The sequence below is a fragment of the Grus americana genome, chromosome 23 (genome assembly GCF_028858705.1).
Source record: "Grus americana isolate bGruAme1 chromosome 23, bGruAme1.mat, whole genome shotgun sequence".
NCBI classification, from domain to species: domain Eukaryota; kingdom Metazoa; phylum Chordata; class Aves; order Gruiformes; family Gruidae; genus Grus; species Grus americana.
Window position 1 is genome coordinate 5,055,675 of NC_072874.1, and position 11,700 is coordinate 5,067,374.

Genomic DNA, 11,700 nt, shown 5'->3' on the forward strand with positions numbered 1-11,700 from the left:
TACGTACCATATGTACCGTACGTACTGTATGTACCGTATGTACCGTACGTACCGCACGTACTGTATGTACCGTATGTACCGCATGTACCGTCTGTACCGTACGTACCATATGTACCGTACGTACTGTATGTACCGTACGTACCGTACGTACCGCACGTACTGTATGTACCGTATGTACCGCATGTACCGTCTGTACCGTACGTACCATATGTACCGTACGTACTGTATGTACCGTACGTACCGTACGTACCGCACGTACTGTATGTACCGTATGTACCGCACGTACCGTCTGTACCGTCCGTACCGTCCGTACCGTCCGTACCGTAGAGGAGCGCACGCCGCCTGCGCCGCCGCTGCCCCCTGGCGGGCGGGACCGGGCGCGGCCCGGCACTGCCCCCTGGCGGTCACGGGGGACCGTACAGCCCCACGGACACGGCACCCCCGGACCGCACAGCCCCACGGACACGAGTCCAGGGACAGCACAGCGACACGGCACCCCCGGACCGCACAGCCCCACGGACACGAGCCCAGGGACAGCACAGCCCCACGGACACGGCACCCCCGGACCGCACAGCCCCACGGACACGGCACCCCCGGACAGCACAGCCCCACGGACACGAGCCCAGGGACAGCACAGCCCCACGGACACGAGCCCCCCCCCCCCCCACCCCCGACCTCCATCTCCACAGACCCTGCCCTCCCCCAGACCACCCCCTGTTGCCACACCAGCCCCCCCCCGCTGAGGCAGAGCCGTGGTCACACACACACACCCCCCCCCCCCCCAGGCAGGGCCCACGGGGGTCCCTCCCCAGCCCAAAGACCCCCCCCATGCCACCCAGCTGCACCCATGGGACTGCACAGGACGGGGGTGGGGGGGGGGGGGCACATGGCTTTAATCCTGCTGGGGCAGTGGGGACTGTGGGAGCTGGGGGGGGGGGGCTGGCCGTGACGCGTGGGGCTGGCTGCTGTGCCCACCCCGCCTGCCATGCCGGGGACATGGGGACAAGCCAGGGGACACGAGGTGCCCCCTCAGGGTGTGATGGGGCAGGTGACACCGGTGCCCTTGAGGCCGCAGGAGCCCCCGGGCACCTTGTGCAGGTACTGCTGGTGGCCGTCCTCGGCGTAGTAGAAGTCACCGGCCGGCTCGATGGCAGTGGTGATGTCCCCCCACCGCCGCTCCCTCAGCTCCTAGGACAGTCCCATGGAGGGGGGGGTATGCTGGATGGCCTGTCCCCTGTCCCCTCCCTGGGGCTGGGGGAGGTGGTCAGTGTCCCCAGGGGGGTCTCGGTGTCCCCAGGGGGTCCCAGTGTCCCCACCTACCTGCTGGAAAGCCGCCTTGCTGCGGAGGGCAGCTGCCTGCTGCTGGGGGCCCAGTGTGAAGATGACGGACCGGTACTGGGTGCCCAGGTCCTCCTGCTGCTGCATGCCTGGGGGGCAGCACCCAGGAAGGGGTTATGGGGCACCCCCGGCCCCACCGGGCACAGCGCAGTGGGTGCCGCCTTCACCCGTGGGGGTGGGATGGGGAAACTGAGGCACGAGGGGGGGGTACAGCTGCAGAGCTGGCTGGGGGGGGGGGGGTGTCCTGCTAAAGGGTTCGGTGAGGGAAGCCTCTGTGAGCCCCACACCCCCCCCACCCAGCACCAAGGGGCCAAGGACCCCCTGTTTGGAGCCAGTCTGGGGTTAGGCACCCCCAGACCAGGGACCCATGGCCACTGCCCACCCTGGCGGCTCGTCCCTACCTTGTGTGGGGTCGTGGTTTTCCCAGAAAACTTTGAGAAGCTCCTCGTAGCTGATCTTCCGGGGATCGAAGACGACCCTCACCACCTCAGCGTGCCCTGTCAGCCCTGAGGCGAGAGCCAGCCCTGCAGCGCTACCAGGGGCAGCCCCTCACCGCGGCCTCCTGCCCCCCCCAACCTCCCGCTGCCCTGGGATTGGGGGGGGGGGAACGGGACCATCGGTGGCTGATGCACACTGGGAGCTGAGATCTGGCAAATTCGTGACACTTGTGCAAAGCAGGAGTGTCGGCAGGGCTGGAGGGAGGGAGCTGGATACGGAGGGGCTGCAGCACCCGCCCACCCCCAGGATCCCCCGGACCCCCTTCCCCGGGTGCCTGGTGGGGATGGGGTGCCCGAGCCCCCCCCCCCCGCACTGGGCTAAATCCCTGGCTGGGATAATATTTCCTGTAGACAGCTGATCCTCCGCAAAATGTCTCTCCAGCTAAGCCGGGCACCGTCTGTCCGGGCTGGGGGGGGCTGGGGGACAAGGGGGCTCAGCACCCAGTGGATGATGGAGACCATCCCAGGGGAGCCAGGCCAGGCCAAGGCAGGGGCTGCGGGACACGCTGCGATGCTGGATGGGGACGTCACCCCACCGCAGGTGCGGGGGACATTGGGGGGGGGGGGGTGTCACCGTCACAGCATGGGAGGAGAAGCCCCTCGTTACCTGTGCGCACTTCTTCGTAGGTGGGGTTGGGGGTGAAGCCTCCTGCGTAGCCCACCTGGGTGGAGAAGACCCCTGGCATCTCCCAGAAGAGCGGCTCTGCTCCCCAGAAGCACCCCATGCCTGTGGGGGGACAGGCAGGGAGCGGGCAGCTGGTTGCCCTCACTCAGGGGAGGGGTCAGCTGGGCTGGGGGGGCCCTGGGGGGGGGGCCCATGCTGCTGGGACCCCCCCTTCTCTGGCACCAGAGGAACACTCACCAAAAATTGCCATCTGCATCTCCGCTGGGAACGGCGGGACCATGGGGTTCCCGTTGACAGCATGGGTGGCTGCGGGGGGGACGCGGGGTCAGGACCCCCAGCCTGTCCCTGTGTGTCCCCAAAAGCGGGCACTGACCCTGTCCCCATCCCCTCCAGCTCCTCGGCCCCCCTGGCCTCTGGCCCATGTCCCCTCATGGTCACCCTGACCCTAACCTGACCCCTGGGGGGGGGGGGTCCCGGGGCTATCACCTTTCCCCGGGGGTGCTCTGGTGCCCTGTGTCCCACCCGGTGCTGCCCCCCCTGCCCCGGGGATGTCCCCTGCCCCAAGGATGCTCTGGCTGGGGGGGAACCTGCCTGGGGCTGGGGAGGCCGGGGGGTGGGGGGGCTGTGGGCATCCCTCCCCGGGTTGCCATCTCCTAGCAACCCCGCCGGTTGCCATGGTGAACTTGTCCCCCCCGTCTTCATCCCACAGCAGATGAGGGGTCCCACTGCGGGTGTGCACAGGGGGTCCCACTGCCTCCCCTGGCCCACCAGGGTTGGTGGGGGGGGTGCTGCCTGTGGGGAGAGGCTGGGCCCCCTGTCCCCACCCTGCAGGGATCGAGGGGGGGTCGTCCCCCAGCTGGGGCTGCCCCCCGGGCACCAGCCTCCCAGCCAGCACGGGGCGTCCATGTTTGAGGAGGGCAATGTCAGGGCTGGCACCGGCCACCCAGGCACCCCAACCCCCCCCCCCCATCCCCCGGCCAGCAGCAAAGGGAAGCTGAGACCTGGCCACTCGTGACACTTGTGGAGCACAAACACCCTCCGTGCTCCTCGCCCTCCTCCTTCTGGGGTTCCCAGACCCCCTGTGTCCCCCCAAGTTCCCTGTGAGGATGGTCCCTGTGAGCAAACCAGGGGGTTACGGTGTTCCTGGGGGGCACAGAGGAGTCCAGCCCCAACCCAGCACCCCCAGACACGACTGGGTGATGGTGAAGGGGGGGAGCACTGGGATCAAAACACCCCAGCGATGTGCCCACGCCAGCACCCTGCCCTGCACCTCTCCCTGCCACCTTGCTCTGGGGACAGGGCCACCGCCATCCCCCAGCACCGACACCACAGAGCCACCCCCCCAAAAAAACACACAGGGGTGGCTGGGGGGGGGGGGCTCAGCAGGGTGCCACCCCCCCTCCCTGTCCCCAGGGAGCCCCCCAGCCGCCCCTGGCCCAGTCCAAAGCCCGTGCTGGTACCTGCTACTGGCAGCCTCCGCGCTCTGCCCGGCAGAGCCTCGCTGGGGCTGGGGAGCACCCCGACACCCGGCATGGCCCCCGCAGAGATGGGACACCCCCCCGGCCCCGCTGCCCCTGCGGACTGGGAGGAGGGAGCTGTGGGTGCTGGGAGGAGCACTGGGAACACTGGGAAGACTGGGAGGGAGAAGGGTGCGGGAGGCCGGAGAGGCAGAGCCTGGCCCCAGGAGCGGGGTCACCGTGGGGGGCACGGGAGGGGACGTCCCGCTGTGGCACAGACACACGGGGACAGGGTGCACAGCCCCGGGGGGAAATCCCCCCCGCGGGACCCCCGGGGTGTTAATGTGTGTCCCATGGGCAGGATGGGGCCAGGGCAATGAACCCCGACCGGGGGTGGCCAGGGGGTGGCCGGCGGGGGGGGATGTGATCCCGCGGGACGAGCAGAGTCCCAGTGTGTCCGGCCACGCTGTCAATCGTTAACGTGGACGAGGCCTGTGGTGCCCAAGGTCACCCCGGGACGGATCCAGCTCTCCTGTGGCGCTGGTCCCTCCCAGGCCCCCCGTCGCCCCATGGCTGAGCCCCCCAAAGCCTCCCACAGGAGTGGGGCTCCGGACCCCCACAGCCACACTGGTCCCCAGGCAGCACCCAGCACCCTGGGGCTGAGGGGGTCGTGGGGTGGGGGGGTCCCGGGGATGCCCGAGGGGTCCTCATCAGGGCAGGGCCAGATCCAGTCCCCCCCCCCGGAAGAGGTGCACTGCCTCCAGGGATCACCACACCCGAATCCAGCCCTGCATCCATGGGGACATCCCCCACCCACTCACCTGCCCCACCAGGAATTGTCCCCAAAACTGCTGGGTTTAGCCCCAGCCTGAGCCTATGCCAAAAAGCAGCCCCCCGTAACCAAGGATTCACTGGGAACCGCCAAGCCGTGACCAGGGCAGGTGACAGCCCAGATGTGTGGTCCCTGCAGACCCTCAGTAGATCCCTCTGCCCCCCCCAGATCCCATCCCCATCCCATCCCCATCCCCATCCCCATCCCCATCCCATCCCCATCCCATCCCATCCCCATCCCATCCCCATCCCACCCCCATCCCCATCCCATCCCCATCCCATCCCCATCCCACCCCCACCCCCATCCCATCCCCATCCCCATCCCATCCCCACCCCATCCCATCCCCATCCCCATCCCATCCCCATCCCATCCCCATCCCATCCCATCCCCATCCCATCCCCACCCCATCCCATCCCCATCCCCATCCCATCCCCATCCCATCCCCATCCCATCCCCATCCCCATCCCATCCCCATCCCATCCCCACCCCATCCCATCCCATCCCCATCCCCATCCCATCCCCATCCCCATCCCCATCCCATCCCCATCCCATCCCCATCCCATCCCCATCCCATCCCCATCCCATCCCATCCCCATCCCATCCCCATCCCATCCCATCCCATCCCCATCCCCATCCCCACCCCATCCCATCCCCATCCCCACCCCATCCCCACCCCATCCCCATCCCCATCCCATCCCCATCCCATCCCCACCCCATCCCCATCCCCATCCCATCCCCATCCCCATCCCATCCCCATCCCATCCCCATCCCATTCCCATCCCCATCCCATCCCCATCCCATCCCCATCCCATCCCCATCCCATCCCCATCCCATCCCCATCCCCATCCCATCCCCATCCCCACCCCCACCCCATCCCATCCCATCCCCATCCCATCCCCATCCCATCCCCATCCCATCCCCATCCCCATCCCCACCCCATCCCATCCCATCCCCATCCCATCCCCATCCCCATCCCCATCCCATCCCCATCCCATCCCCATCCCATCCCCATCCCATCCCCATCCCATCCCCATCCCCATCCCCACCCCATCCCATCCCATCCCCATCCCATCCCCATCCCCATCCCCATCCCCACCCCATCCCATCCCCATGCCATCCCCACCCCATCCCATCCCCATCCCATCCCCACCCCATCCCCATCCCCACCCCATCCCCATCCCATCCCCATCCCCACCCCATCCCATCCCCATCCCATCCCCATCCCCACCCCATCCCATCCCCATCCCATCCCCATCCCATCCCCATCCCCACCCCATCCCATCCCCACCCCCATCCCATCCCATCCCCATCCCATCCCCATCCCATCCCCATCCCCACCCCATCCCATCCCCACCCCCATCCCATCCCATCCCCGTCCCATCCCCATTCCCATCCCCACCCCATCCCCATCCCATCCCCATCCCCATCCCCACCCCATCCCATCCCCACCCCATCCCCATCCCATCCCCATCCCCATCCCATCCCCACCCCCATCCCATCCCATCCCCGTCCCATCCCACCCCCATCCCACCTTGCTGGCCCCGGGTAGGGGACGAGGGGTGACCCCGTGGGGACAGAGTGGGGGACACAGGGACGCTGTGCCCATCTTCCTGCAGGGAAGGGGTAACCCCCACGCACACCCTGCACACACGCACACGGGGGACACACACACCACCCCCCCCCCCCCAAGCCCGGCAGTGGCCTCATTCTGCCTGGGGAGGTGACAGCGCCGGCGGCCCGTCCATCCCGTGGGGCCGGTGCCCTTCAGCCTCCTCCTCCTCCTCCTGTCGGGGAGCCCCGCCGGGACCGGGAAACGAGAGCCCAGGGGGAAGAAGGGGGTGAAGGAGCGGGGGAGCTGAGGGCCCGAAAGGAATCCCCCCCCCCCGCCGGGAATGGCCCAGGCACCCCGTTAAGGAAACACCCCAAATTTTCCCGCTAGCCTGGGAATATTTGCCCAGGAAAAATCCCCTCCCCCTAAAAAAAAATTCACGGGTGGAAAGTGACCTTTAGTGGGGTGCACTTGGGATGGCCCACAGGGGATGTGGGGGAACACAGGGCTGACACCCCCCTCTCAACCCCCCCCCCACATGGCTCCAGCCCGGTTCCACCGGGAGGGGATGGGGCAGGTCCCAGCGGGGAGGGGCCATTACCTGTGCTGAGTTTGTGAGGCCTCAGCTGGCCGTTACGTGCTGCTCTTTGGGACCGAGTGCTGGCCTGGAGTTGGCGGGGGGGGGGGAAGGCCCAGGCCATAAGATGGGAATTTGAGGCAATTTCAGCCATTTTGACTATTTTGTTGCTAAATGCCTTGTGGAAATAGAGCAGATGAGGTTTTATTGGGTTTTACCTCCTCTCAACCCCTCTAGGACCAGCGTTCCAAAACCCACTTGAATGCACCCAAATTCACCGCACCTGAGCCGATATTCCAGGACCTCCCCATCCCTCTGCCTCCAGGCAGCCCCCAGCTCCCCAAAATCCCTCCCGCACTGATCTGCTGGGAAGTTTAACCCAGTAGGAATGGGGATGCCCCCCCCCCCAGGTTTCCATGGCTCTGAGGGTGCGGATGGCTTGATGAAAGCTGGGGGAGGCGAGGACAGCCCGGGGAGGGGGGGTGCTGGGGGGGGGGGGAATTTTCTTTTTATCTCACTCAAAAATAGCTGCCCTGGCGCTGGGGGCCGGATCCTGCGCAGAGGGGTCAAGCAGCCACCTCCCAGCTGGGCCTGAAGGATGCAGGATAGGGCCGGAGCCGGGGGTGTATCTGTATCGCAGACCCCCCCCGTCTCACCCTAGAGGAGACAGAGGGATTGTATAGGGTCGCTACGGTAACCCCATAGGGATCGGGTCTGGGGGGCGTATGGATGCATCCGGGCTTCTACAGGGACAGGGCACGGGGGCTGCCCCCTTCCCCTCTCCTGCCGTGACTCTTGTCCCCACAGTGCCAGCCCCAGGGAGGGGGCACGGCTTGGTCCCAGCATGGGGGGGGTGATGGGGGTCCCGGGGCCCAGGAGGGTGATGAGGGTTTGGAGATGGAAGGGGGACCCTGGGACCCCCCCCCCGCTGCTACACGGCCCCAGCCATCGGCTCCAGCGTTTGGTGTTCACTGCGGACCTTGATTTAATGGCCCACAATTAAGGCACGTGGTGAACGCCAAAGGGGGGGCCGGCCTGGGCTGGGGGGGCCACGCTCGCCAAAGGAGGAGCGCGGAGATGCCAAAAGCCTGAGCAGCAGCAGCACCCCATCACCGTGGGTCGGTAAGGGAACACACTGCGGGACCCCCTGGGGGGAACAGGGCTGGTACCCCGAGCCCTCCTGTGACCCCCCCAGACCCCTCCAGCCTCCCCATCTCCCCCCAACCCTCTACAGCCCCATTTCCACTCCCACTCCCCAACCCCACCAGCTGCCCCCAACCCTGTCCAGTCCCATCCAAGACCATCAGGGCAGACCAGGACTCCCAAGCCACCCCCACCCTGATCCCCCCAGCTCCGCCAAAGACAGGAGAGGGGGCGCAAGGCCAGGGCACCCCCGATTTCCCCCCCGACCCAAGGACCTTCCAGATTTTCCCTCTCCAGGAGTGGGTGCCGCAGCCTTCAGAGGCACTGGAGCTGATGGGGTACCCAGAGGACAATCTGGAGGAACGGAGAAGCGGAAAGCCCTTAATGAACCTTTGTTAGCGGGGGAAGAGAACGAGGAGAACAAGGATAACACCCTTCTCCCAGCGAGCCAGGAGCAGTGAGGAGGCATTGGCCCGCGTCCCACCACCCTCCGCACCCAGCACCACCGCTGCTCCCCGCAGCTCCTCGCAGGTGGGGGAAGAGACACGGCGATGGCTCTGGAGGTTTTTTCAGCCAAACTTTGCGGCCCCGGCGTTCCCCTGAGCAGCGGTTTCCCTGGCATTTCCAGCCACCTCTGGCATACGTCACCGACCTCGACCAAAAACCCGGAGCTGCTCATGCGCCCCGTTCCCAGGGGCCACATCTCGGATGGAGGTTTCACCCACCGCAGTGCTCGGTGCTGCAGAAATCGCTGCTGGCAGGCAGAGCATCGCCGGCCTTTCCTGTGGCCTCCTGTGCTTGTCCCAGCGAGGTGCTTTTTGGGTTCTCGGGGTTACAGCTCCCCAGGAACCTGTTCAGCACCAGAGGCTGCAGCAGAGCTGACGTTTGCTCCCTCCAAGGATGCTTTTTGCTGCTCTCCCTGCACGGAGCACAAGGAGACTCTGCTTTTCCCCGTGTCCTGCTCTCCCCCACCAAGCAGTTCACCCAGGACCAGTGTCACATCACTGAAGGTTTGCTGCTGTTGGTGTCCCTGCTGTCCCCCAAGGCTCGTGGCTGCCAGCGTCTCTCCAGCCAGGCAGGCTCGGTGCTGAGCCCTGTGTCTCTCCCGGGACCTACTCGCAGGCTCGGCAGCACGAAGCCACGTTTGCTCCATCCTCATCCTCCCACAGGCCCTGTGCACCCCAAAACAGATATCCTCGTGGGCAACGTGCTCCTTTCTCATCCCAGGTCTTTGCATTCCCATCCCGAACCCGGGGGAGCACAGGACCAGGTGTCGCACTCCATCCCCTCCCGGCCACCAGAACAAGGCCTGGATGAAGGAGCCAGCGACGGCCATCTAACGCCCTACGAGCCCCCAAAAGAGGAGCTGGCTGGGGGATGGACGGTGTCTTGGAGCTTGGCTCCCCCCCGGCCAGCCCCATGGGTAACCCGCGGGGCCGGGGCTGTCCCGGGGCGGCCGGGAGGGGAAGTGGCTGGTTCGTCAATAAAGGATTTAGTCCGTAAATGCACGTAACCCAGCTGCTGCATCCTGGGGGACGTGCCGTCTCCCAAGCTGGCTCTGGAAACAACGCTAAGTCCTCTGGGCTCAGCACCCCTGCACCCTGCTCATCTCCAGTGGCCGGGGGACACGGCTGCTCCCCCGGACACACGGACACGGTGGGTCGGAGGCAGGGCTGGGCCCATCGCACCCCAGGCTGGTCTCTCCCCCCTCCCAAGGGACCCACCAGGCACCCGTCGGTCCCCCAGGTGCCCCACACAACGGGACTGTCACAGCACCCAGCCCCGCAGAGCCTCCATGGAGGGGTCCCTGTGCCCCCCAGGCTCCAGCCCCTGCTCTGGCAGGATGGGTGAAGCACCCACCCCCCCGCCGGGGGAAGGAGCCGGATGCTCAGCGCCCCCCCCCCCCTTGCCCCCCAGGGGTGCTGGACAGGGCAGGGATTTCGGGGGCCCTGCAGGACCCATTCAGCGACTCCAGGCCAGGGAGGGAGGGCTGCAGAGATCACACCAGGCTCCTCCGTACCGCTCCCAGCCTCTGCCCCAGCCCGGAGCCCTCAAAGATGCTTATTTTAAAAGTATCTCACCCTTCCGTGCAAAAAGCACCGCCGCCTCCCAGGTCTTGCAATACTCCACAGCCCCAAAACGGCTCAGGGAGGCTGGGAGAGCATCGCACAGGGGTGCAGAGTGGCGCACAACCACGCACAGGGGTGCAGAGGGGCGCACAGGGGTGCACAGCCATGCACAACCATGCACAGGGGTGCAGAGAGGCACACAGCCGTGCACAACCACGCACAGGGGTGCAGAGGGGTGCACAGGAGTGAACAGCCATGCACAACCATGCACAGGGGTGCAGAGAGGCACACAGCCGTGCACAACCACGCACAGGGGTGCACAACCACGCACAGGGGTGCAAAGGGGTGCAGAGAGGTACAGAGGGGTGCAGAGGGGTGCACAACCACACACAGGGGTGCAGAGCGGTACGTAACCGTGCACGGCGGTGCAAGAGAGCGGGCAGGGCAGCGGGCAGGGCAGCGGGCAGGGCAGCGGGCAGGGGAGCACGGGAGCCCTCCCGCGGCGATCCCCGGCCCCGCCGCACCGGAGGGACGACGCCCGCACGGCCGCTGCATCCCGCCGGGCGCTGCCGCTCCACGGACTGCAGGGCTCCGCGCTTTGCCTTTGGGAGGTCAAGCCTCGAGGTGTCACATTTTCCAGCTTTCCCCCCCCCCCCCCATTACGGGGAGAGCTGGGAATTTCCTTTTTCCAAGCGAGTAAACCAGGAGCAGAGCTGCGGATGCGGCCAACGGCGAGAGCAGCGCGGGGGGCTCAGCCGCAGCACGGAAAACTGCCCCCCAAAACCCCGCTGCCTCCGGTGCCTCCGCTGAGCCGGGTTTCCTTCCGCAGGCTTGGGGTGTTTGGAAACAGTTTGGAAAACCCCAAATCAATCCCCGCCCGGACCCGATGTGCAAAAGCTGAGGTTCATCCAACTTGAGTAACGGCAGCGGCAAAGAGGTTTTTCTTTCGGGGGTACCCGGCGAGCGCAGCCCTCGGCTCGCATCCATCCTCTGCCAGCGAGGGCATTCGGACAGCGGGAATTCACCTCCAAGCAGGGGAGAGCAACACAGCAGCAGGTAAAAACCAGCCAGGGATCCCTTTCCCCACACAGCCCAGGGAGCCGTGCAAATATTTTGGTGGGTTTTTTTTTGTTTGTTTGTTTTTTGCAAAGAAACAGCAGTAATAAATACCTTTTGGCTCTTACCTGTGCCACGCTCACGAGGGGACGGTGTTCAGTTCTAATTGTGGAAGGGTTGGGGTTTTGGTGGGGTTTTTTGCCTGTATCCTGAAGTCTGCCGCTCACAGACGTGCCGCTGCCGGCTGAAAGCGAAGCTTCCTCAGCTCTACTACAGAGTTGCCAGTTTTGTCCCAGTTTAGACCAGAACAGGCCCAGATCCAGACTGAAACGGGTCCCAGCTAGTCCTGCCCTCCGAGCACCCTCGGGAGGGGCGGCAGACGCAGCTACCTCAACGTCACACATCGAACATCCACTTCCACCCCCACGGCTACTCCTTTTTCCCAGGACTGTTTCTACTCTCCGGGACACTCACTTGGCCTCTTGCCTTAAAAAACCCAACCACCTCCTAATATTTAACATTTAATATTTGGCATTATCCTTTCCGTTCCCCTCTGG

General features: G+C 65.8%; 1 protein-coding gene across 2 annotated transcripts; it reads right to left on the minus strand.

Moving 5' to 3' along the window:
- Positions 1-885: 885 nt before the first annotated feature.
- Positions 886-4,054, minus strand: LOC129195876 (peptide methionine sulfoxide reductase MsrA 1-like). Of its 2 annotated transcripts, none has more exons than XM_054802498.1 (6): positions 3,921-4,054; positions 2,698-2,766; positions 2,443-2,562; positions 1,740-1,844; positions 1,321-1,427; positions 886-1,188 (listed from the first exon to the last, which is right to left on the minus strand). In XM_054802498.1, the coding sequence occupies exons 1-6, from the start codon at positions 3,991-3,993 to the stop codon at positions 1,030-1,032; spliced, it is 633 nt and encodes a 210-aa protein (XP_054658473.1). In that variant the 5' UTR covers positions 3,994-4,054; the 3' UTR covers positions 886-1,029. The 2 variants fall into 2 exon arrangements, with proteins under 2 accessions (XP_054658473.1, XP_054658474.1); XM_054802499.1 differs by having other exon boundaries at positions 1,115-1,251.
- Between the last annotated feature and the right edge of the window lie 7,646 nt (positions 4,055-11,700).

Coding starts and splice junctions, on each gene's coding strand:
- LOC129195876 (XM_054802498.1), bottom strand. CDS start 3,993: ATGCCGGGTGTCGGGGTGCTCCCCAGCCCCAGCGAGGCTCTGCCGGGC. Junction 2,767..3,920: donor GCGGAGGCTGCCAGTAGCAG/GTACCAGCACGG, acceptor TCCCCCCCGCAG/CCACCCATGCTGTCAACGGG. Junction 2,563..2,697: donor GATGCAGATGGCAATTTTTG/GTGAGTGTTCCT, acceptor GTCCCCCCACAG/GCATGGGGTGCTTCTGGGGA.